The following is a 27,864-nucleotide window of genomic DNA, read 5'->3' on the forward strand; positions in this document are numbered from 1 at the left end:
CAAGTATTGTATGAAAATCAGTGTCCAATGAAAGATTGTAATGTTTTATTGTAGAATGCTGCTGTCTATTTTCATTGTGTTGCAATTTTATCTGTGGATTAGTATAAACAAAATTGCAAGGTGGCAAGGATGTTAAGAGAATTTTGATTTCTATCCTGTTATGTGTTTGTAGTGGTTGGTATCATGACAGCCCTCCCTTAAGTTTTGTTTCAAAACAGACGACAGTCGTGAAGTGCGCAAGGTGTGTGTTTTTATGCTCCAGTGGAAGTGCTTTTGTCGATAATGGTGTTAGGAAATATTCCTGTACAATAAATTATTTTCCTTATAGATTAAGCTCCAAATTTATTATTATGGAACAGGTAGCATTGTCTTTAAAGAACACATTTTGGGAACCTTGGAAATAATCTGGCAAATGATCATGCATAAATATACAAACATCCTCCATGCAGCTTCTGTTGGACCAATGTATCTGGCATTCTAGAAGAGATTAATTTCATCATGGTGAAGCCTATCATCTTCTGCAGCTACATGTACATTACAGCAGTCATGACCTTTGTAAACATACTTATGTATATATTTAATACTGCATATGCTTAAGCAGATGTCCACATTAATATGGGCTTGGAAGTACTGTTAAAGCAAAGGATTGTAGGGAAAAAATGAATTGATTTCCTATTTGAACATGCTCTACCTGAATCCATTTTGTTATAGTTTGTCCATTATCTGGCTGTTTATGTAACAGATAGCCATTTATATTTTCTTTTGTCTCCTCAACAAATGACTTGGGAAAATCTTTGTTACATTTGCTATCTTCCATACAAACATACGAGGAGTTGAGGTGACTGCATAGACCATGGACCATATGAGTTGTGACCAGCTTATAGAGTTCTTTGATCTAAGGATCTGGTATTTCAGCTGACACAACCTTATCAATGTCATCTGGATTTCAAAATTTACAATCCTATCCCAATGTCAATTGTAAATGAATGTGGAGCAGGCTGTGTTTTTGGAATTCCACTGTGTACAGAAATGTCCTAATGTTTTTATTACTAAATTGCAATTACAGTCAAAGAGATGGAAATACTCTACCGGATCATTCATTAGTGCTTCAAACCGCTGCTCCATAGTCTTTCCTTTCTTAGCTCTCATCAGTAAGATTATCTTCTTAATTTCTGGGCAGGAACGGAGAAGTTTCTCAACCAACAGCATACCAATGAAGCCTGTAGCACCAGTCACCAGTGCAGTGCTGTCACGGTAGAATGATTGTACCCCTTCATCCTTCTCAACAATTGTTTCCTTCATTGTAACCAGTCTCCTGGAGAACAAAGTATCAGAAACATGTTAGTACTTTGAAAAGAAAGTGATTTAAATGTACATAATCTGACTGAAGATTGCATAACAAATTATGTAAATTTGGGAAAAACAGGCTTTTTTCTAGTTAATTGAAAATAATGCATATATAATCTTCATCATAGACTGTTATGACTTTCAGTGTTCAGTCTGCATACCTCTGTGATTGAACTACATAACTCCACAATCCTCTATTTGCAACTAGTTCTGTGGTCTCACTTAACTCCATATGCCCACCATGGAAGAAGAATGGTACAGAAAGTGTTGAACTTAAAAGTCTGAAAGCCTGGAGACAGTGAAAGAATATACTCTCCGAGAGAAATTATAAAAATTAATTCAGACCTTCGCAAACATCATAAATACTTTTTAAGGCATGATTATGCAGAATATATTAACAGAGTCTATTTTGAAGTAAAACAGAACAGCAAAAGGTTCAGGTCACTTATAAACAACAGAAGAGACAACAAATGATTATGGTATCAGAAATAGTAACCTGGTACCATTCTGTAGCCAGTGGAGCAGATATACCTGAATTTTTCAGTGAATATTTTACCTCTAATTTGGTTACATCTGTTCAGTGTGCTGATTTTCTCAAATCAAAACTGTTACCTTGCATAGCTTCAGTAATACTTCTACTACTGAATGTAAAGTGTACTCCCTACTTTCATCTTTGTCAGTAAATATGCCCACGGGTCTGGATGGTCTCAGCCTTATCTTCCTTAAGAATACCGTACAGCATTAGTTTTTTCATACACCAGCCATTCCATGTGATTTGTGTGGACATGTGTTTCATGCCAAGATTGGGCTACTGAGTCATATGAAACTTATTCACAAAGCATTTTGAGTGTGAAAATGTAAACTGCTGTAGAATATGTTTACTCAGATACGAGTTACAGATGACGATGACAATAATCATTGCTTCTCAGTTGGCTACTTTGCAAACTCCTGGAAAACTGCAGATATCACACCAGTACTTAAAGGTGAAAGGAGGTCGGATTTCACAAATTATCGCCCAATCTCTGTATTACCTGCTTTTTCAATTATTTGTGAAAGTATTATTCACCAGTATTTACTTTCATTTACCATTCCATACATATCCTCCCAGTGGCATGGTTTCCTCCCAGGAAGCTCTTGCATAACTAGGTTATCCTCCTCCATCACACCACATCTCCTATCTGTGCGGGTTGTCAACCTGATGTGTGCTATAGTGATATCACGAAGGCCTTTGATATCTTGGTTCATGCGCTTCTCTCATACAAATTTTCTGACCTTTCAGCATGTATGGAAGACTCCCAGCTCTCATTCAGAAATTTCTGATTGGAAGATTACAGCACTGATGGATGCAGTTCTTCTCCCACCACCACACTTTCTGGTGTCCCAAAAGAGAGTACGGTATCGTAGGTCCCCTTTGTTTTGACCTGTTTATTGATAACTAGCATTTGTGCCCATTCTTCACATGGGAATTTACATTGGATTACATGTTTCCTTCAGGAATTTGTGTGAAGTAACATGGCTCTATTCACATGTTTAAGGCAACATATTCAAATTATATTTTCCTACGAAAGCGCATGGCAGTATCGTGAAATATGATGAAGCTGAAAGTCAAGAGAGCAAATGAGGACGTTCCTAATTTATTGTGCAGCATAGTTCCTAGTCCGAAGTTGTGCGAAATTCGCCTTGGTTCTCAGGTTGCATATTGTATCTCTAACCACTGGCATGGCATTCTGATGTTGATGATACCTCCCTTAATATTTGCCCTATCAAAAGGTGTAAAATGGTTCTTTAGTTTTTCCCATTACCTACCTTGAAGTGAGATGCACAGCACGCCCCACAGGACTTGGACTTTTAAATTCAAATTTTTCCTAATCAACTGCATACAATAAATATGTACATGGCATAAAGGAACGGAAATAAAATATTTTAAAATGTTTGTTATATACAGTCTTTGAGAGACCTAATGTTACCAAAAATATAAATACCAACTCCATGTGATTAGCATGATATAATTTTCACCTGATAACACAATTCTGAGTGAGTAGATTCCAAATACATAGTTTGGTTGAAATAAGTCCAGCAGTTTTTCAATATACAAACAGATAGATAATCAGACAGGCTGATACTAAAGGGAAAAGTTCTACCTCATGTTTCCTCGGTGTTCAGTTACATTAGGTGGGGTTAATTTTCAAGCTGAGTGAAATATTATGCATCATCTAATTTTCTCTTGTTGTGGATCCTTCAAATGACTGTAGGTCAGCGAAGGTGTCATGTCACTGGCTGTAGAATATGAAGCCCACAGAAAATAGCAATTTTCTCCATCATTTGAAGAGTAAGCAAGATTATATATATAATAAAAATTATTTAAAATGAAGGGACATTTCACATATAATATAGTCTACAGATTTTGCAGATATTCAACAGTGTATGAGAAAAATAATATCAAATAACTTGTTTGATCTCCCTATAAACCCCTAGTCTGTTCTGTAATTTTTAAATCATTTTTAAAATCATTTTTAAACCTGCTCCTGGATGAGTAGACTCTAAATATGAAGTTTGGTCAAGATCTATTTAGCCATTTACCCATGATGGTGGAACAAACAAATAAACAAACAAGACATGAAAGCTAAAAACTACCGATAACAATCTTGAGTTGACCTAAAACAGAGGGTAAATATATCAAAATATGGCAAAATGAATGACATTACAGACAGCAGACCCCCAGCAACTTTCTTTATAAGATCTTATTGAAATGTTGCTAATGTTCACTCATGTGAAATGTTTTTCTTTGCAGATAATTGTAAAATCTTCAAGTAGACTGGTTCTCTCACAGATATAATCTACTTGCAAAATACACTTGATTCACTATCACGTTGGTGCATTACATGGCATTTTAAACCTCACCCCTCCAAGTATTCCACCATTTTATTCACATCTCATAAATATCCCATATTTCAGTTGTGGATAGTCAAAAAGACTTGGGAGTGCATTTTCATATTAAATTGTTGTTTGTTTCCCACATAAACAGGCTCACCTCATCTACTGTGTCACTCGTTGGTTTACTCTAAAGATTTACTAACATCACAGATATAAATTCCCTCAAAACATTCTACATTTCCTGTATCTTACCGATTGTCAAATACGCCTCTCCAGTTTGGTCCATTTCTTTGTCTTCAAATCTCAGCCAGCTTGACCGTGTACAATCTTTCTTCTGTGCAATTGTCAGAGCCAGGGTCCCTGTCTGTCACAACTTGAGCACTAATCAAGTGCTTGGGAAATTAAACTTCAGAACTCTTTCTGCTCGAAGGAAAGAAGTCAACCTAAAGCTTCCATACAAAGCAGCTAATTGTATATTTAGGACACCTTCTTCCCCCTCCATATCCCTTTCCACAGTACAAGAATGAATACCCTCTTCCATATTCCCTACTCCTGCCATTCTCTTACCCAAAGGTCTAGCATATTCCAGCAATGTATAATATATCTCTCAACAGGAACCTAGATATCACCTTTATCATACCTTCCTTCTGTCATGACATTTCCCCACAAAGCTTCATTTTTTCCTTCCATTTACTTCCCAATCTTCATTTTCTGTCTCATCTCTTGTATTTAAGTGAATTTTCCTTTCTTTATGTCATTGTTTATGTCATCATCATCATCATCATCATCTTGAACCAGCTCCAATTTCTTGAGTGCGGTGAATGAGCACTTTTCACTTATTTCTGTCCATGTAGGTGTCTTCTCCTGTAACCTGCTACAAATCATGACCTCATCCAGCCAGAACGTTTTAAATCTCTCTGGATCTTTTGCCTTCAAGTTCCTTCTAATACCACACTCTAGCTGTTCTTTTGTGGGTCCATTCGTTTGAGATGACCAAACCATTTCAGCCTGGCTGCAACACAGGTCTCGCTAAGGGGTTGCTTCACTTGGACAAAATGACATACCTCTTTGTTTCTTATTTTATCCGTCCTTGTTTTCTGAATCGTAGTTCTTAAGAGCTTCATTTCCACTGCTTGTAGTTTGCTGATATTTCTGTTGATTTGAATGTAGGTTTCTAGACTGTATGTGGTACCTGGTAGGAAGAAGCTTCGGTAGAGTATTAATTTTGATCTTAATGGAACTTGCTTATCCCAAAGAAGTTTTCTCACAAGATAATAAAACTGTGCTCCACTCTGTACACTACTAGTGATTTCTGAAGATCTGTTGTTACTACACCGCCAAGATAGCGGAACTGATGTACTTGTTCTAACTTTGATCCATCTAGAATGATGTTAGTACAGATGTTCTGTCAACTAACAGGCAATAATGCCATTTTGGACTTGCTTATCTTGAGACCAAATTGCTTGAATATAGCATTCCAGTCATTCAGTTTCTGTTGTTCTTTGGCCTCATTATCATCCCATATCACAACATCATCTGAAAAGGCAAGAGCTTTAAACAAAGAGTTGTTGTTGAGTCTCTTAACTCTTTTCATTATTTCATCCATTCCAGTGATGAATAAAAGTGATGACTGTGTACTGCCTTGTTATAAACCGTACCTAGTCTCAAACCACTCTGATTATCCATCACCCATTTGGACACAACTCTGGCAATGTTCATACAGCATTTTTACTTTATTAATTAAAGCACATGGTATAGATCTATTCTCAATGCATCTCCAGATTTTTATCTCTGTATACAGTCATAAGCCTTTTCAATATCTAAGAAAATGAAGATGACATCTTTTCCTTTTTCTCAGCAGTTCTCCATGATCATCCTTACAGAAAATATTAGATTTGTTGTTGCTCTGTTCCTTCTAAAACTATACTGCTCCTCTTCAAGCTGTGGTTAAATGATAGCCTTTAATCTCTGTTCTATGATTCATTTCATTATTTTGAGTGCATGAGATAGAAGAGTGATGCCCTGTAGTTACTGCATTTCAGTCTGTTTTCTTTCTTAAATAGAGGGAAGATAACTCCTTTACTCCAGACTTAGGGTATTTTTCTTCTTTCCAAATGGTGTTAGGACTCTAAATAACCATTAATTAAAAGAATTCAACCCCATTTTCAGTCACTTTTACCCCAACCCAACTGTTTTTTCTGAAAACTATAAAAAAAACACATTTCTTTATTTTTAATAGACATAAAAAATACCACTATTTTTCAATTCTGTAACATGTTAAGTTTATGAGATATACTGTAGAAATTCTCATTTTAAAATTTACCCCCTTTTTAGTTCCCCTTAAGTGGAGTTTCCAAAAACAAATGACCTAGTTTCTTTACTTTTAGAGGAGATTCCAAATATCAATTTTTACATCTGTAACATTTTACGTTTCTGAGATATACTGCAGATATAATCTTTCTAAAAATTAATCCCAATTTGTCACTCCTGTTTAACTCCCATTAATTGGATTTTCCTAAAACAAAATATATAATCCGCCGAAATTCGCGATCTGACTCGTTTTCTGCGAGAATCCGCCACAATTCGCGATCTGACTCGTTTTATCATAGATTATGGCAAGTTTCCTCCCATTTTTCAATCTTTCTTTCCAGCAATCCATTTCGTACTTCCCGAGCTAGGTCCAGGTATTCCAACCGGTCAATTGGGTCCCTAAATCTTTGCCTTTTCCTATAAGCATTTTTAATATGGATCAAATCCTTCAGGAGATTCGGCGTGGTGTCGTCTTGGATGCCTTGGCGGTACTGAACCCGCGGCCGAACTTCATTCTTAGACATTACCCGTCCAGGACCCGTTTCCAGCGCGATCCGCACATTTGACGACGGTCCAGAACATTATTATTATTATTATTATTATTATTATTATTATTATTATTATTATTATTATTATTATTATTATTATTATTACTAGATGTTCTGGACCCCACAGCAAGATGCAAGACCGCAACTTGGCGGTAAATTACATCTGCTGCCATTGTCATTGTTGACTATGTTACCAGCACCATTGTCGCGCGTAGGCAAGCGTGCGGGATTTCTGGCGATACGAATGACATACTTCCGTGCATTATTGACCTTTTTATAGAAGTGAACAATTTGACGGTCAATCTCATTCCTGTCGTTTATTTCAAATGTGTTTAAATTTTTATTTATATGCCAGGAGAATCTACTCTAATCTAAGAACGTTCCCCGAAGGAAAAGATGGCTGTTGAAAACGAACCCAGGAAAGATTAAAAATGATCGGTTTATGATCAGAATAAGTACATCGAAAATCTACAGCCTGTTTCCAGTCATTCGACAGGGTCAGGAATGGAATGAATAAAGTCCCATCTAGCGGCGACAACAGGAATTGTGCCGGCTGCCGAGGCACTCCTCTGGGGCAATGATCGATGAATGACAAATGAAATGAAATATTGGACAGTGTTGCTGGAATGAATGATGACGGGGAAAACTGGAGTATCCGGAGAAAAACCTGTCCCACCTCCGTTTTGTCCAGCACGAATATCACATTGAGTGACCGGGATTTGAACCACGGAACCCAGCTGTGAGAGACCGGCGCGCTGCCGCCTGAGCAACGGAGGCTCCTTATAAGTACATTATGAACAGTAAAATCAATTGGTCTCACCTCCTTTTACACCCCACCGCCGTTAAGTTTATTTACCACCCCCCGACCCCCCAAAAAAAGATTAAAAGAAGGCGTGTTTCGTTGTGTATAAAGGAGATTCCAAACACCAATGTTCACGTCTATTATCTTTAGTTTTGAGATATAAGTATCCCCACAAAAATAATTAACTTTATTTCACTTCCTTTTACACTCCCCCCCGCCCTAAGTGAATTTTCCGGCAAAAAATACTTGTTTCTATAATAGTTAAGGATCTTCTAAATACCAAATAGCACGACTCTAACTTCTTCAGTTTTTGATTTATGTGTCCTCATGAAAGGAATTCAACTCCTTTTCACTCCTGCCCCCCAAGATGGTTTCCCCCCAAACGCGTTTTTCTTTGTTTTTAAAGGAGATTCATATACCAATTTTCACGTCTGTAACAACTTTAGTTTTTATTAGATGTATGTATTCTCATACAATTAAGTCGATTAATTTTTCAATTCTTTCACTACCCCACCCCCACCCCCCTTCATTGGATTTTCCGAGAATACGTGTTTCTTTACTTTTAAAGTAGATTCCAAATATCAAATTTCACGTCTGTAACATCTTTATTTTTGAGATATCAGTAGCCTAATTAAAAGAATTCAACACCATTTTCAGTCACTTTTACCCCCGCCCCTCCACCCAAATTGTATTTCCGAAAACTAAAAACACGCGTTTCTTTATTTTTAATAGAGAAGAAAATACCAATTTCACTTCTGTAACATGTTAAGTTTTTTTGAGATATACTATAGAAATTCCCATTTTAAAATTTCACCCCTTTTTAGTCCCCGTAAGTGGAGTTTCCAAAAACAAATCACCTATATTTCTTTACATTTACAGGAGATTCCAAATACCCACTTTTACGTCTGTAACATTTTACGTTACTCAGATATTCTGTAGATATAGTCTTTCAAAAAATTCACCCCAATTTGTCACTCCTGTTTAACCGCCATTAATTGGATTTTCAAAAAAAACGTGTTTCTTTATTTTTAAAGGAGATCCCATATAAAAATTTTCAGTTTTGTAATATCTTCATTTTCTGAGATATGTGTATCCTCATTAAAGGCATTCAACATATTATTCACCCTTTTCCACCCTTCCTATTGGGATTTTCCGAAAACAAAAAATACGTGTTTCTTTATTTTTAAAGGAGATTCTAAATACCAATTTTTACTTTAAAAGTTTTGAGATATAGATACACTCATTTTAAAAATTCACCCCCTTTTCAACCCCCGCCCCCATTAATTGGATTTTCCAAAAACAAAAAAATATGTGTTTCTTTATTTTTAAAGGAGATCCCAAACACCAATTTTCAGGTCTGTAATATCTTCAGTTTCTGAGGTATAAGTATCCTGATTAAAGGCATTCAACCCCTTCTTCACCCCTTTTCACCCCTCCTATTGGGATTTTCCGAAAACAAAAATATACGTATTTCTTTATTTTTGAAGATGATTCTAAATACCAATTTTTACATCTGTAAACCTTTAAAGTTTTCAGATATAGATGCACTCATTTTAAAAATTCACCCCCTTTTCACCCTCCCATTAATTGGATTTTCCAAAAACAAAATAAATTCTTGTTTCTTTATTTTTGAAAGAGATCAAAAGTACCAATTTTCAGATCTGTAATATCTTTAGTTTATGAGATAAAAGTACGGGTATCCTGATAAATAATAATAATTATAATAATCGTATGGCCTCAGCTACCGTGTGCAGACATTTCAATTTGACGCCATCTGGCTGTCTGCTCGTCAATTTCGACGTTCCGTTTTACTCTAGGCCCTACTAGATGGCAGACCGAGTAAACCGAAACTCTCTTGGGCGTCTATGGCTGAGATTTAATGAATTTTGTCGGGTAAACACCAAATGTGTCACCAGAGATCTTTTACATGCCGACATCGTACGACATGGAGTGTCGAATTGACTTTTTTCCGCCCTTTAAAAATCCGACTACCTCTGCCGGGTTTGAACCCACTATCTTGGGATCCGGAGGCCGACACTCTACCGCTGATCCACAGAGGCAGCTGGGTATCCTGATTAAAGGCATTCAACCTCTTTTTCACTCTTTTTCACCCATCCTATTGGGATTTTCTGAAAACAAAAAAATTCGTGTTTCCTTATTTTTAAAGAAGATTCTAAATACCAATTTTTACATCTGTAAACCTTTAAAGTTTTGAGATATAGATACACTCATTTAAAAATTTCACCCCCCTTTTCACCCTCTTAGCGACGGAATATCCAAAAACCCTCTCCTAGCGAGCACCTACATCTTAATATGAATTCTTCTTCTTCTTTCTTCTTTTCCTGCCACTTTTTCCCACACCTGTGGGGTTGCGGGTGCGAACTGCGTCGCATATGTGGATTTGGCCCTGTTTTACGGCCGGATGCCCTTCCTAACGCCAACCCTCTATGGAGGGATGTAAGCACTATTGCGTGTTTCTGTGGTGGTTGGTAGTGTAGTGTGTTGTCTGAATATGATGAGGAGAGTGTTGGGACGGACATATACACCCAGTCCCCGAGCCAGAAGAATTAATCATAAGCGATTAAAATCTCCGACCCGGCCGGGAATCGAACCCGGGACCATTCAGCCAACGAGTCGGACACATCTTAATATGAATATATCCCCTAAATTTCATTTCTTTATGTCCAGTAGATGATGAATCAGTCAGTCAGTCAGGACAAGTTATTTTATATATATAGACTAGCAAGATACCCGTGCTTCGCTACGGTATTATACTGAAATTTATAATTGAACGCTTATCGTTTTATATATAACCCGCCGATATTCGCGATCTGACTCGTTTGCTGAGAGATTCCGCCAAAATTCGCGATCTGACTCGTTTTCTGAGAGATTACGACATTTTTCAATCTTTTTTCCAGCAATCGATTTCGTACTTCCCGGGCTAGGTCCAGGTATTCTAATCGGTCAGTTGGGTCCTTAAATCTTTGCTATCTTTTCCTATAAGCATTTTTAATGTGGATCAAATCCTTGAGGAGATCCGGCGTGGTGTCGCCTTGGGTGCTTTTGCGGTACTGAACCCGCGGCCGGACTGCAATCGTAGTCATTACCCGTCCAGGACCCGTTTCCAGCACGGTCCGCACATTTTGACGACGGTCCAGAACAACATTATTATTATTATTATTATTATTATTATTATTATTATTATTATTATTATTATTATTATTATTATTATTATTATTATTATTATTATTGTTCTGGACCCCACAGCAAGATGCAAGACCTCTACTTGGCGGTAAATTACACCTGCTGCCATTGTCATTGATTACAGTATGACCAGCACCATTGTAGCCCGTAGGTAAGTGCGCAGGACTTCTGGCGATACGAATGACATACTTCCGTGCATTATTGACCTTATTATAGAGGTGAACAATTGCACGGTCAATCTCATTCCTATCGTTTATTTTAATGTGTTAAAATTTTTATTTATATCATCATCATCATCTGTTTACCCTCCAGGTTCGGTTTTTCCCTCGGACTTAGCGAGGGATCCCACCTCTACCACCTCAAGGGCAGTGTCCTGGAGCTTCAGACTCTTGGTCGGGGATACAACTGGGGAGTATGACCAGTACCTCGCCCAGGCGGCCTCACCTGCTATGCTGAACAAGGGCCTTGTGGAGGGATGGGGAGATTGGAAGGGATAGGCAAGGAAGAGGGAAGGAAGCGGCCGTGGCCTTAAGTTAGGTACCATCCCGGCATTCGCCTGGAGGAGAAGTGGGAAACCACGGAAAACCACTTCCAGGATGGCTGAGGTGGGAATCGAACCCACCTCTACTCAGTTGACTCCCGAGGCTGAGTGGACCCCTTTCCAGCCCTCGTACCACTTTTCAAATTTCGTGGCAGAGCCGGGAATCGAACCCGGGCCTCCGGGGGTGGCAGCTAATCACGCTAACCACTACACCACAGAGGCGGACTTTTATTTATATGCCAGGAGAATCTACTGTAATCTAAGAACGTTCTCCAAAGGAAAAGATGGCTCTTGAAATCGACCCAGGAAAGATTTAAAATGATTGGTTTATGATCTGAATACGTACATTGAAAATCCACAGCATGTTTCCAGTCAATCAACCGGGTCACGAATGGAATGAATAAGCCCCCAGCTAGCGGTGAGGATAGGAATTGTGCCGGCTGCCGAAGCCTGTCGCACTCCTCTGGGGCAATGATTAATGAATGAGAAATGAAATGATATTGGTGAGTGTTGCTGGAATGAATGGTGACGGGGAAAACCCGAGTACCTGGAGAAAAACCTGTCCCGCCTCCACTTTGTCCAGCACAAATTTCACATAGAGTGACCGGGATTTGAACCACGAAACCCAGCGGTGTGGGGCCGGCACGCCTGAGCCACGGAGGCTCCTTATAAGTACATTATGAACAGTAAAATCAATTGGTCTCACCTCCTTTTTCACCCCACCGCGGTTGATTCACCCCCCCCCCTGCCGAAAAAAGAAGGCGTGTTTCCTTATGTTTAAAGGAGATTTCAAATACCAATGTTCACGTGTGTTACCTTCAGTTTTGAGATATAAGTATTGCCATAAAAATAATTTTTTTCACTTACTTTCATACACCCCTTCCCCCTTAAGTGAATTTTCCGGCAAAAATATTTGTTTCTTTAATAGTAAAGATTCTTCTAAATACCGATTATCTTCAGTTTTTGAGATATGTGTCCTCATGAAACGAATTCAACTCCTTTTCACACCCGCTCCCAAAGATGATCCCCCCCCCCCAAAAAAAACGCTTCGTTTTATGTTTAAAGAAGATATAAATACCAATTTTCACGTCGGTAACAACTTTAGATTTTATTAGATGTAAGTGTCCTCATACAATTAATTTATCCATTTTTTCACCTCCCCCCTCCCTTCATTGGATTTTTCAAGAATACGTGTTTCGTTACTTTAACAGGAGATTCCAAATACCAGTTTTTACGTCTGTAACATTTTACGTTTTTGAGATATACTGTAGATATAGTCTTTCTAAAAATTCACCCCAATTTGTCACTCCTGTTTAACCCCCATTAATTAGATTTTCCAAAAACAAAAAATAAATGTTTCTGTATTTTTAAAGGAGATTCCATATACTAATTGTTAGGTCTGTAATATCTTCAGTTTCTGAGATATAAGTATCCTCATTAAAGACATTCAACCCCTTACTCACACTTTTCATCCCTCCTATTGGGATTTACAGAAAACAAAAAATACGTGTTCTTTTATTTTTAAAGGCGATTCTAAATATCAATTTTTACATCTGCAAACTTTTAAAGTTTTGAGATATAGATACATTCATTTTTAAAATTACACCCCCCCTTTCAACCCCCACTATTTGGATTTTCTAAAAACAAAAAGTACATGTTTCTTTATTTTTAAAGGAGATCCCAAATGCCGATTTTTAGGTCTGTAACATCTTCAGTTTCTGAGATATAAGGATCCTTATTAAAGGCATTCAACCATTTTTCACTCCTTTTCACCCCTCCTATTGGGATTTTCCGAAAACAAAAAATTCGTGTTTATTTTGAAAGGAGATTCTAAATACCAATTTCTACGTCTGTAAACTTTTACAGTTTCGAGATATAGATACACTCATTTTAAAAATTCACCCCCCTTTTCACACCCCCATTATTTGGATTTTCCAAAAACAAAAAGTACGTGTTTCTTTATTTTTAAAGGAGGTTCCACATTTAAGTTTTCATGACTGTAACGTCTTCAGTTTTTGAGATATAAGTCTCCTCATAAAAGGTGTTCAACCCCTTCGCCCTCCTTTTCACCCCGTTCATGGGGTTTTCCGAAAACAAAAATATACGTTTCTCTTTATTTTTAAAGGAGATTCCAAATACCAATTTTTATTACTCTAAACCTTTAAGTTTTTGAGATATACATATCCTTTTTAAAAATTAACCGCCCTTTTCACCCCCTTAGCGACGGAATATCCAAAAATCCTCCCTTAGCGAGCAACTACATTGTTAACATGAATGTATCCCCATAATTTCATTTCTGTATGTCCAGTAGTTTCGGCTCGGCGATGATGAATCAGTCAGTCAGTCAGTCAGTCAGTCAGTCAGTCAGTCAGTCAGTCAGTCAGTCAGTCAGTCAGTCAGTCAAAACAAGTTATTTTATATACACCCTATATAGATATATAATAATAATAATAATAATAATAATAATAATAATAATAATAATAATAATAATAATAATAATAATAATAAGCTCTCAGCTACCGTGAGCAGGTAAACGCCATTTACGCTGGCTAGGCGTCAATTTCCACATTCGGGTTTATAGATTGCTACGGACTGATAAACTTCAAATTCTAAATGCTGAATTTAAAATTTCATCATCATCACAAATTGTTGTTCTTTTCTGCAGGTCCAATGACGGCTGTGAACCCCGTAACTCTCTGTCTTGTGCTCTTTTCTTTACTTCATATTCTACTTCCCCTCTTCTAATGTTGCCTTCCCCTTGATCCCTTCTGACGCTACTCATAATAAGGAATAATGTCCTAGGTTATGTCCTATCCACTTTTTCTTTCGAATCATAGGTAGCGTGCTTCTCTCGTCCGCCACTCTCTTCAGCACTTCTAGTTTGTTATTCTATCGTCCCCACTCATTCTTACTATTCTTCTCTAGATCCCACTCTCTTCAGCACTTGTAGTTCGTTATTCTCTCTTCCCCGTGCATTCCTTCTATTCTTTTCAAAATCCACATCTCGAATGCTACTATTCTTCTCTCTTCTCTGTTTCTTCTTCCCCCAGCGTCCATGTTTCTGCACCGTATAGACCTGTACTCCTACTATTTTTCTCTGTTTCTTCTTCCCCCAGCGTCCATGTTTCTGCACCGTATAGACCTGTACTCCTACTATTTTTCTCTGTTTCTTCTTCCCCCAGCGTCCATGTTTCTGCACCGTATAGACCTGTACTCCTACTATTTTTCTCTGTTTCTTCTTCCCCCAGCGTCCATGTTTCTGCACCGTATAGACCTGTACTCCTACTATTTTTCTCTGTTTCTTCTTCCCCCAGCGTCCATGTTTCTGCACCGCATAGACCTGTACTCCTACTATTTTTCTCTGTTTCTTCTTCCCCCAGCGTCCATGTTTTTGCACTGTATAGACCTGTACTCCTACTATTTTTCTCTGTTTCTTCTTCCCCCAGCGTCCATGTTTCTGCACCGTATAGACCTGTACTCCTACTATTTTTCTCTGTTTCTTCTTCCCCCAGCGTCCATGTTTCTGCACCGCATAGACCTGTACTCCTACTATTTTTCTCTGTTTCTTCTTCCCCCAGCGTCCATGTTTTTGCACTGTATAGACCTGTACTCCTACTATTTTTCTCTGTTTCTTCTTTCCTCAGCGTCCATGTTTTTGCACTGTATAGACCTGTACTCCTACTATTTTTCTCTGTTTCTTCTTTCCTCAGCGTCCATGTTTCTGCACTGTATACACCTATACTCCTACTATTTTTCTCTGTTTCTTCTTTCCTCAGCGTCCATGTTTCTGCACCGTATAGACCTGTACTCCAGACATAACACCGTAGTAGTCTCTTTCAGATTTTTCTCTAATAAGCCACTAAACAGGTTTCTTTTTTGTTGAAGATTTCCTTACTTATGGCAATTCAGGTTCTTATATCTGTTGTAGAGTGGAGATCTTCAGTTATGTTTTACTTCTTTACATAGGCTATCGCTAGATCGATATTAAGTTTAAGCACGATTTCCGCAGTCAGTCGTCGTCGTTGTTGTTGTTGTTGTTGTTGTATGTTATAGAAGTGTCGTTAAGAAGAAGTTCAGAATGTGTAGGCTAGAAATAAAGTATTTCTATTTGGAGCGTCGCCTGTATATTAGAAAGTGTATGTCATAATACTTCTTTACAACTTTATCTCTACCTTGATTGTAGCCTTTTTGCCTATGCCTCCAAGTATCATGAATTTTGTTTTCTTTTTGTTAGTGATCATTCCATACTCTTCGCACTTGTTTAGTTCTCTAAGCATTTTGTGCAGGGTCTTAAAGTGCTCTGAGCTGTACCATCAGCAGATTGAATGCATTCTATTCTCTTGCCTCCAAGGTTGACTGATAATGAAAATAATTTCCCAATATTCAATTAAATGACCTTCACTTTCATTCGTCTCCCACTTCACTTTCAAAGTGCGTAGTATACTACGTCATGTTATGAACATGCCATGACCGCAGGCTGTACATCGTACGCTGTAATTACTTAAGTCGCTAGGCGACATTACTCATTTGTTCCACTATTTGCCGGCGACGTGTTGTTATGAGACTAACCATTCAGCTTCGCGTTTTCATGAAGCTTAGCTACAAAGTGCAGGCATTTTAACTTGACGTCATTTAGGGTGCCTGCTTGTCAATTTCGACGTTTAAAACATTTAAAACAACAGATGACGGAGTAAACAGAATCTCTCTAGGACGATCTATGGATGAGTTTCAATAAATTCTGTCGGGTGGTGTAGTGGTTCAGGTTCGGGTTCGATTCCCGGCTCTGCCACGAAATTTGAAAAGTGGTACGAGGGCTGGAACGGGGTCCACTCAGCCTCGGGAGGTCAAATGAGTAGAGGTGGGTTCGATTCCCACCTCAGCCATCCTGGAAGTGGTTTTCCGTGGTATCCCACGTCTCCTCCAGACAAATGCCGGGATGGTACCTAACTTAAGGCCACGGCCGCTTCCTTCCCTCTTCCTTGTCTGTCCCTTCCAATCTTCCCCATCCCCCCCGCAAGGACCCTGTTCAGCATAGCAGGTGAGGTCGTCTGGAAGAGGTACTGGTCATCCTCCCCAGTTGTATCCCCCGACCCAGAGTCTGAAGCTCCAGGACACTGCCCTTGAGGCGGTAGAGGTGGGATCCTTCGCTGAGTGCGAGGGAAAAACCGACCCTGGAGGGTAAACAGATAAAGAAGAAGAAACACCAAACCTGCCAGCAGAGATCTTCTACACACAAACATCGTACGACAGAGAGTCGAATGGACTTCTTTCCGCACTTGAAAATCCAAATACCGTTGTCATTTTTGAATCCCCTACCACTCATCTACAGAGAGAAGTACATCTTTGTGGGTAAAAATATTGCATTTTTATTTTTGTTTATAGAACATACCTCCGCCTCTGTGATGTAGTGGTTAGTGTGATTAGCTGCCACCCCCCGGAGGCCGGGGTTCGATTCCCGGCTTTGCCACGAAATTCGAAAAATGTTACGAGGGCTGGAACGGGGTCCACTCAGCCTCGAGAGGTCAACTGAGTAGAGGTGGGTTCGACTCCCACCTCAGCCATCCTGGAAGTGGTTTTCAGTGGTATCCCACGTCTCCTCCAGACAAATGCCGGGATGGTACCTAACTTAAGGCCACGGTCGCTTCCTTCCCTCTTCCTTGTCTGTCCCTTCCAATCTTCTCCATACCCCCGAAAGGCCCCTGTTCAGCATAACAGGTGAGGCCGCCTGGGCGAGGTACTGGTCATCCTCCCCAGTTTTATCTCCCGACCCAGAGTCTGAAGCTCCAGGACACTGCCCTTGAGGCGGTAGAGGTGGGATCCTTCGCTGAGTGCGAGGGAAAAACCGACCCTGGAGGGTAAACAGATAAAGAAGAAGAAGAATATACTGTACTTTCCCCTCTCATCTGGTGGCTTTTTCAGATTTATCTCGATTACTTCAGAATATATGTTTGTAAATTTTCGTGTGTTTTTCTTGCTACATCTCAGTCATTCATATCTTTGTTGCTAATTATTTTCTTTAACTTTCATCTTTACTCATGGTTTTCCTCATAACTCAATAAGTAATGAAGATAGGGTAACCAGATGTTTTTAGCAGAATGTAGGACAATGCTCTAAAATGCAGGACGTTTTAGCAAAATACAGTGTGATTCAGCAGCTTCTTCCAATATCATTTGCTGCAGCCCAACTAACATGCACATGATTATAGGGACGCTAGTCCCCTGCATGCATACTGTATGATATTGATGTTCAGTGAGCACATTTTGCACACGATTCTGAACCCTAGCGAAGTGTTATATCATCCGTTCGCAAAACATGACGCCCTAAAATCATGTAGCAACGTCCTATTACCATGTAACTATGTTAATGTGACGTACCTCGTGACCGGCTGTAACAAAGAGGGGAATCAATGCATAAAACAAGGTAACAGTGCAGTAATAAATTAATGTCTTAAACACCGAACCGGATGGCGTATGCACTCTGGTCTCGTCGTACCACCAACGTGTTTCCAGCAGTGTAGCGTAGCGGATGTGGTTAGGCGTTCGCCTAGAAATCGACCAAATGTACCAGCGGCGGTTCGAGTCCTGCGTCGTTCAAGTAATTTTGCATCGGTATGATGTTTAAATACGTAAACACAGGCCCACATTTTCCACATTCAAACAGTAGAATGACACTGTTATTCATCTTGTGCCCTACGCATACTCCGCTGGTTAGAGCCTGAATGAATGCCGGGCTGAGTGGCTCAGACGGTTGAGGCGCTGGCCTGCCAACTTGGCAGGTTCGATCCTGGCTCAGTCCGGTGGTATCTGAAGGTGCTCGAGTACGTCAGCCTCGTGTCGGTAGATTTACTGGCACGTAAAAGAACTCCTGCGGGACTAAATTCCGGCACCTCGGCATCTCCGAAAACCGTAAACGTAGTTAGTGGGACGTAAAGCAAATAACATTATTATTATTATTATTATTATTATTATTATTATTATTATTATTATTATTATTATTATTACTAGAGCCTGAATGTACTGTAATCTCTGCTGTCATTCGGCACGTTTTCCACAGAGGAATACGTCGACATGCTCCTCTTTTATGGGGAAGCAAGACAAAGTGCGTGCGAGGCACTACGTCTGTACCGGAACGGTATCCCGACAGGCGACACCTGGCTGCTACGACATTCCGCCGTGTTGAAAGACTCATAAGGCCAATAGGCGTGATTTCCAAGCAGCCACCAGTCCACGATAGGCCCGTTACATTGGGTGAAACAGAAGAGGGTATTCTGTAGGCCGCTCGTAATAATCCACACATCAGTACAATGGCGATTGCACGACAGGTGAGCAGCAGCCAGCCGTCTATCTGGCGAATACTACATGAACATAAATTATACCCATACCATCTTGAGCTACACCAAGAGCTCCATGGGCGGGATTTCGAAGCTCGAATGGAGTTTTGTCGGTGGCTATTAGGCAGGCTGGACAATGATGCAGCATTGGTATCGCATACCTTATTCTCGGACGAATCGCGCTTCCATAATAATGGGAACGTCAATCGCCACAACATGCACAGTAGTATAATGGGACAGTTCTGCCGCCTCCTCCTCCGCCCGCGGCACGGGAAATTTGAATTTTTGCGGGAAATTTGAATTTTTGGCGGGAAATTTGAATTTTGGCGGGAGATTTGAATTTGTAAACAAAGCCACGTGCTTTTTGACAGCTGTCATCGACAACAACGCATCGCTAACCTCACTGCTGCCATCTTGACGGGCCTAAACCTCAGTGGTACCAACTTAACCTAACTAGCATGAGGTAAACAAAGCCACGTGTTTTTTGACAGCCACGTGCTTTTTGACAGACAACAACGCATCGCTAACCTCAGTACTGCCATCTTGACGGGCCTAAACCTCAGTAGTGCCAACTTAACCTAACTAGCGCGTGGTAAACAAAGCCACGTGCTTTTTGACAGCCACGTGCTTTTTTGACAGCTGTCACTTAACCTAACTAGAGCGAGGTAAACAAAGCCACGTGTTTTTTGACAGCCACATGCTTTTTGACAGACAACAACGCATCGCTAACCTCAGTACTGCCATTTTGACGGGCCTAAACCTCAGTAGTGCCAACTTAACCTAACTAGCGCGAGATAAACAAATCCACGTGTTTTTAGACAGCCACGTGCTTTTTTGACAGCTGTCATCCGCCATCTTTAAACTACAGAGCACTGTGCTGCCCTCTTTATCGCAGTAGCTGCAAAATTCGTCACCTGTCATCCGCAGTGCTGCCATCTTGACGGGTCTAAACCTTAGTGCTACCAACTTAACCTAACTAGCGCGAGGTAAACAAAGCCACGTGTTTTTTGACAGCTGTCATCCGCCATCTTTAATCTATAGAGCACAGTGCTGCCCTCTTTAGCTACTTACCTTTGAAATGTGGTGGCGGATAATTTGAAAAATGCTTTTTGACAGCAGCCATCTTTGTGCACCGTGCTGCCCTCTTTAGCTAGATACCTGTGGTGGCAGGCAATTCCACATGACAGCAGCCATCTTTAATCAAGAGAGCACTGTGCTGCCATCTTTAGCTAGATACCTTTGAAATGTGGTGGCGGTAAATTGAAAAATTTCACGTGCTCTTGTTTGGAAACAAACTCACGTGCTTTTTTGACAGCTACCATCCGCCATCTTTAATCAACAGAGCATAGTGCTGCCCTCTTTAGTTTGAAATGTGGTGGCGGCAAATTCCACGTGCTCTTGTTTGGAAACAAAGCCATGTGCTTTTTTGACAGCTGTCATCCGCCATCTTTAATCCAGAGAGCACCGTGCTGCTATCATGCGGGCAATTTCGTCAGCTGTCATCCGCCATCTTTAATCCACAGAACACCGTGCTGCCCTCTTTATGGCTACTACCTTAAGCACGTAGTAGCGGGCAATTTGAAAAGTTCTGTTAGCTATCATCCGCCATCTTTAATCAAGAGAGCACCGTGCTGCCATCTTTAGCTAGATACCTTTGAAATGTGGTGGCGGCAAATTGAAAAATTTCACGTGCTCTTATTTGGAAACAAACTCACGTGCTTTTTTGACAGCTACCATCCGCCATCTTTAATCAACAGAGCATAGTGCTGCCCTCTTTAGTTTGAAATGTGGTGGCGGCAAATTCCACGTGCTCTTCTTGTTTGGAAACAAAGCCATATGCTTTTTTGACAGCTGTCATCCGCCATCTTTAATCCAGAGAGCACCGTGCTGCCCTCTTTATCGTAGTAGATGTAAATTCGTCACCTGTCATCCGCAGTGCTGCCATCTTTAGCTAGATACCTTTGAAATGTGGTGGTGGATAATTTAAAAAGAGAAATTCTACAGCAGCCCTCTCTCGACGCTAATTGCATAAGATGGCGGCTATACATGACTCCTTAAGGGTGCTTACGCAAGATGGCTGCTATACACAGGTTCTTATGAGACTCCCTTGGGATGCTTGCGCAAGATGGCAGTTATACATGGCTCCTTATGAGATGCCCTAGGGATGCTTGCTCAAGATAGCGACTGCTCTTATGGGACGGCTTAAGGGTCCTTGCACAAGATGGCTTGAGACGCCCTAAGGATGCTTGCGCAAGATGGCGGACACAAGATGGCGGCTATACACAACTCCTTATGAGACGCTTTAAGGGTGCTTGCGCAAGATGGTTGCTACTCTTATGAAGAAAGCTAGCTTAGAGGCTAACGTGTCGTGCTAGTTCGATTCATTAAATTTAGGGCTTAAATGCAAAATGTTAAATATATCGAAAACGGTGCACCGTAGAGCAAAACGGACAAAATTTTTCTGCCTAATACCTAGGTTCGCAGTATGAGGAACAAGAAAACCATAGTCTAATGATGGGATCAACGGTTCGGTTCCTACTTAGGCCCTTTGGCATTTGCTCTGTTTCAGTTTGTAATGAAGCAAGTCTTCGTAACATGATCAGGTCTAGCTATGGTAGAGAGTATAACGTACCGTGCAGGTTCGATTCATTACATTTGGAGGCTTAAATGCAAAATGTTAAATATCTCGAAAACGGTGCATCGTAGAGCAAAACGGACAAAATTTTTCCGCCTAATACGTAGGTTCGTAGTATCAGGAACAAGAAAAAACATAGTCTAATGATGAGATCAACGGTTCGATTCCTACTTAAGCCCTTTGGCATTGGCAGCTATCTATTTCTACAAGATGGTGGCTGCTCTTATGAGACACAAGATGGCTTGAGATATCCTAGGGATGCTTACGCAAGATGGCGGACACAAAATGGTGACTATACATAGCTCCTTATGAGACAGCCTAGGGGTGCTCGCACAAGATGGCAGCTACTCTTATGAAGAAAGCTAGCTTAGAGGCTACTGAGCAAGATAACAGCTGCTGTTATGCATGTGGTGGAGGGCAATTTGAAATTCTATGTGCTTAATCAACAGAGCACCCTGCTGCCCTCTTTAGCTGAAATGTGGTGGTGGATAATTTGAAAAATTCTTTTGACAACTATCATCTTTAAACAATGGCGACTATACATAGGCTGTTAAGGCCTTATCATTCTCCTCCTCCTCCTCCTTCTCTACCTCCTCCTCCACCTCTTATGTCAAGGCATAGCTTTATATCGAACAAGTTTAAACCTGCATCGCGAAGGCAGGCGTGTGCAGCGATAACATTATTGTGCATGTTTAGACTTTCGAAACATAAGAAGAGTAGAATCAAACGCTGTACTCGATACGACATGTGATCAGAACATTGATTGATGCGTTCAGAAAACAAAATAAGTGATCAAGACTAGAATCGAACACTGTACTCAATACATCATGTGTTTAGAATATGTCAGGGGATACCCTTGTTCTAAGAAGATCAGAATGAAACATAACAAGACTAGAATCGAACACTGTAATCGATGTTGTTAACTTCAACATGTGATCAGAACATTGATTGATGTGTTCAGAACACAAAATAAGTGATCATGACTAGAATCGAACACTGTACTCGATACAACATGTGATCAGAACATTGATCGATGTGTTCAGAACACAAAATAAGTGATCAAGACTAGAATCGAACACTGTACTCAATACAACATGTGTTTAGAACATATTAGGTGGTACCCTTGTTCTAAGAAGATCAGAATGAAACATAACAAGACTAGAATCGAACACTGTAATCGATGTTGTTAACCTCAACATATGATCAGAACATTGTTTGATGTGTTCAGAGCAAAAGTACAATTTTGAAGATTTGCTTAGTGTAAAATCAAAAACTATGGAAACACACTGTGCACATATCGCGTAGCTAACTCGCTCAGTAAGCAATATTGCAAAACTACAACTTCAATGATTTGCCTAGTGTAAAACATCAAAAACACACTGTACCCATACTGCGCAGCTAACTCGCTCGGTAAACGATATAGCCAAAGTATAACTTCAAATTATTTACCTTCCATCATTCGTCTTGTGTGAAAATCAGTCGAACAAGTTATCGCATAAACATGTAACATGAAATATCAGTCAATCTGTTGGCATGGGTTACAAGCATGTAGCTTATGCGGGAAGTAAAATTAAACAGAACGCTAGTGCTATAAGAAATACTCTGCTTACATTTAAGTCCCTAGCTGTTGAACAAGTTATTACATAAATATGTAACATGAAATATCGGTTCGGAAACTTATTGTTTCAATCTGTTGGCATAGATTACAAGCATGTAGCTTATGCAGGCGAGGGCTACAATGCAAAATTCTAAGCCGAAAAAAAAATCGTGATAGGGTATGGAACCCAGGGGTTACATCTTATCAGAAGGGCAAAAAGGATGAAAGGACTCTTCCTCCTCCTTACCGCACATTCCTTGGCTAAAGGGCTAATGGGCAAAAGGGCTAATGGGCTAAAGGGCTAATGGGCAGAAGGGCTAATGGGCTAAAGGGCTAAAGGGCTAAAGGAGCAACAACCTCATCGATCGCTATCAGCAAGAACGCTTGTACTTTGTTAAGTGTAGAAAATTAATCTTTATTAGTAAATGGTTTTATGTTCAGAACAAGGAATGGAACCTAGGGGTTACGTATTACCTAATAAAATCCCTGAGGTGCGATGAGTTACGTTTTTCGAACTAGTGTTTGGAACACTGAACTTTTCAAGATGGCAAGAGTGAGGTTAGCAATGTTCTGTTGTTGGATTTTAAATTCTACGCTATAACATGCATAAGGTGGCAGCCTTGAGGTTTACCGCCGTAAAGATGGCAAGAGTGAGGTTAGCAATGTTCTGTTGTTGGATTTTAAATTCCCCGCTATAACATGCATAAGGTGACAGCCTTGAGGTTTACCACCGTAAAGATGGCAGCAGTGAGGTTAGCGACGCTCTATTGTCCTCCAAAGTGAGGTTAGGGTTCGTCAAGAAGACAGCTGTCAAAAAAGCACGTGGCTATGTTTACCAAACAAGAGCACGTGGCTGTGACGTCACGGTCACGTAATCAATCCTTAGCTTGACGTCGTTAAGAGCAGCATTAGGATTAGCTATGCTAAAAAGTCTTGGGAACAGAGCAGCAGTATGAATTGCCATGTCTCAAAGCGTGTACACATCACCTATCGATTTTACATGCATCGACCATCGAACTAAACTTCATCCGCTAGATCGTGCTGCTATCTTAGCATAACCTATACCCATAAAATTAAAGTACAATGAATAGCCATGTTTCAAAGCGTGTACACATCACCTATCGATTTTACATGCATCGACCATCGAACTAAACTTCATCCGCTAGATCGTGCTGCTATCTTAGCATAACCTATACTCATAAAATTAAAGTACAATGAATAGCCATGTTTCAAAGCGTGTACACATTACCTATCGATTTTGCAAACATCGACTCTCGTACTAAACTTTTTCCGCTAGATTGTGCTGCTATCTTAGCATGACCTTAAGGTACAAAGAATAGCCATGTTTCAAAGCGTGTACACATTACCTATCGATTTTGCATTCATCAAATATCGTACTAAACTTCTTCCGCTAGGTTGTGCTGCTATCTTAGCATAACTTATACACATGAACTTAAAGTACAAAGAATAGCCATGTTTCAAAGCGTGCACACATTACTTATTGATTTTGCATTCATCGAATCTCGTACTGAACTTCTTCCGCTAGATGGTGCTGGTATCTTAGCATAACTTATACACATGAACTTAAAAGTACAAAGAATAGCCATGTTTCAAAGCGTGTACACATTACCTATCGATTTTGCATGCATCGACTCTCGTACTAAACTCCTTCCGCTAGATTGTGCTGCTATCTTAGCATAACCTATACGCATGAACTTAAACTACAAAGAATAGCTAAGTTCAAAGCGTGTACACATCACCTATCGATTTTGCATGCATCGACTTTCGTATAACGATCGCATATGTGTATTGCTAACGTATGTGTATAAAGTTAAACTTCTCCCGCTAGAGCGTACAACGATCACAATTGTGTGCTGCCACCTATGTGCATGAATTTAAAGCATAAAGAATAGCGTGTACACATCACGTATCGATGATGCATGCGCTGACTATCGTACTAGGCTTCTTCCGATAGAGCATGTAGCAATCGCTTTTGTGTATCCCTAACCCATGTGCACGAACATAAATCACAAGGAAGAGCTATGTTCTAAAGCGTGTACACATCACCTATCGATGATGTATGCATCGACTATCGTACTAAACTTCTACAACCGCGTGCAATCATCGCTTGTATGTGCTGCAATCTTAACATAACCTATGTGCACGAACTTAAAGCACAAAGAATAGCCAAGTTCAAAGCGTGTACATATCACCTATCGATTTTGCATGCATCGACTTTCGTATTAAACTTCTTCCACTAGAGCGTGCGTCAACCTTATAACTATGCTGCTAACTTAGTATAACTTATACGCATGAACTTAAAGCATAAAGAATAGCGATGTATAAAAATCTTGTGAACATAGCAGCAGCAGTAAGAATAGCAATGTTTTAAAAGCGTGTACGCATTGCCTATCGATTATACATGCATCAACTAGAGTACAAAATTTCAACCCACCCCGGTAGAGTGTGCTGCTATCATAGCATAACCTATGTGCACGAACATAAAACACGAAGAATAGTTAAGTTTCAAAGCGTGTACACATCACCTATCGATTCTGCATGCATCAGCTATTATACCAAACACATTCCGCTAGAATGTACAACGTTCACATGTGTTTGCACTGCTACTTTAGCATGACCTATGCGCACGAACTTAAAGCATAATTAATAGCGATGTTTAAAAATCTTGCAAACATAGTAGCAGTAAGAATAGCAAGGTTTAAAAGCTTGTACATATCACCTTGTGATAATGCATACATCAACTATCGTACTAAACAACTTCTACGCGAGCGTGCGACCATCGCTTGTACGTGTGCTGCTATCTTAACATAACCTATGTGCACGAACTTAAAAAATAAAGAATAGTTATGTGTACAAATCTTGTGAACATGGCAGAGTGTTAACTACGTAGGTGTAGACATTGAACTTTACATGCTGAAGCAGCATTCTACGTGACCGTGACGTCACAGCCACGTGCTCTTGTTTGGTAAACATAGCTACGTGCTTTTTTGACAGCTGTCTTCTTGACGAACCCTATCCTCACTTTGGAGGACAATAGAGCGTCGCTAACCTCACTGCTGCCATCTTTACGGTGGTAAACCTCAAGGCTGTCACCTTATGCATGTTATAGCGGGGAATTTAAAATCCAACAACAGAACATTGCTAACCTCACTCTTGCCATCTTTACGGCGGTAAACCTCAAGGCTGCCACCTTATGCATGTTATAGCGTAGAATTTAAAATCCAACAACAGAACATTGCTAACCTCACTCTTGCCATCTTGAAAAGTTCAGTGTTCCAAACACTAGTTCGAAAAACGTAACTCATCGCACCTCAGGGATTTTATTAGGTAATACGTAACCCCTAGGTTCCATTCCTTGTTCTGAACATAAAACCATTTACTAATAAAGATTAATTTTCTACACTTAACAAAGTACAAGCGTTCCTGCTGATAGCGATCGATGAGGTTGTTGTTCCTTTAGCCCTTTAGCCCTTTAGCCCATTAGCCCTTCTGCCCATTAGCCCTTTAGCCCATTAGCCCTTTTGCCCATTAGCACTTTAGCCAAGGAATGTGCGGTAAGGAGGAGGAAGAGTCCTTTCATCCTTTTTGCCCTTCTGATAAGATGTAACCCCTGGGTTCCATACCCTATCACGATTTTTTTTTCGGCTTAGAATTTTGCATTGTAGCCCTCGCCTGCATAAGCTACATGCTTGTAATCTATGCCAACAGATTGAAACAATATGTTTCCGAACCGATATTTCATGTTACATATTTATGTAATAACTTGTTCAACAGCTAGGGACTTAAATGTAAGCAGAGTATTTCTTATAGCACTAGCGTTCTGTTTAATTTTACTTCCCGCATAAGCTACATGCTTGTAACCCATGCCAACAGATTGACTGATATTTCATGTTACATGTTTATGCGATAACTTGTTCGACTGATTTTCACACAAGACGAATGATGGAAGGTAAATAATTTGAAGTTATACTTTGGCTATATCGTTTACCGAGCGAGTTAGCTGCGCAGTATGGGTACAGTGTGTTTTTGATGTTTTACACTAGGCAAATCATTGAAGTTGTAGTTTTGCAATATTGCTTACTGAGCGAGTTAGCTACGCGATATGTGCACAGTGTGTTTCCATAGTTTTTGATTTTACACTAAGCAAATCTTCAAAATTGTACTTTTGCTCTGAACACATCAAACAATGTTCTGATCATATGTTGAGGTTAACAACATCGATTACAGTGTTCGATTCTAGTCTTGTTATGTTTCATTCTGATCTTCTTAGAACAAGGGTACCACCTAATATGTTCTAAACACATGTTGTATTGAGTACAGTGTTCGATTCTAGTCTTGATCACTTATTTTGTGTTCTGAACACATCGATCAATGTTCTGATCACATGTTGTATCGAGTACAGTGTTCGATTCTAGTCATGATCACTTATTTTGTGTTCTGAACACATCAATCAATGTTCTGATCACATGTTGAAGTTAACAACATCGATTACAGTGTTCGATTCTAGTCTTGTTATGTTTCATTCTGATCTTCTTAGAACAAGGGTATCCCCTGACATATTCTAAACACATGATGTATTGAGTACAGTGTTCGATTCTAGTCTTGATCACTTATTTTGTTTTCTGAACGCATCAATCAATGTTCTGATCACATGT

At 39.8% G+C, this 27,864-nt stretch overlaps 1 protein-coding gene across 3 annotated transcripts in view; it reads right to left on the reverse strand.

Annotated features, from left to right (window-relative positions):
• The window catches only part of LOC136858191 (fatty acyl-CoA reductase wat), a 224,001-nt gene that overhangs the window by 84,832 nt on the left and 111,305 nt on the right, over positions 1 to 27,864 (reverse strand). For 2 of the 3 annotated variants that reach the window (XM_067137555.2, XM_067137556.2), the window contains exon 2: positions 1,090 to 1,315. In XM_067137555.2, the coding sequence (XP_066993656.2) occupies positions 1,090 to 1,302 (213 nt within the window). In that variant the 5' untranslated portion in view covers positions 1,303 to 1,315. Of the gene's footprint in view, positions 1 to 1,089; positions 1,316 to 3,488; positions 3,655 to 27,864 lie in introns of those variants that run through there. The other variant, XM_068225441.1, reaches the window with a different exon arrangement.

Source organism: Anabrus simplex, chromosome 1, assembly GCF_040414725.1.
Source record: "Anabrus simplex isolate iqAnaSimp1 chromosome 1, ASM4041472v1, whole genome shotgun sequence".
Taxonomy (NCBI): domain Eukaryota; kingdom Metazoa; phylum Arthropoda; class Insecta; order Orthoptera; family Tettigoniidae; genus Anabrus; species Anabrus simplex.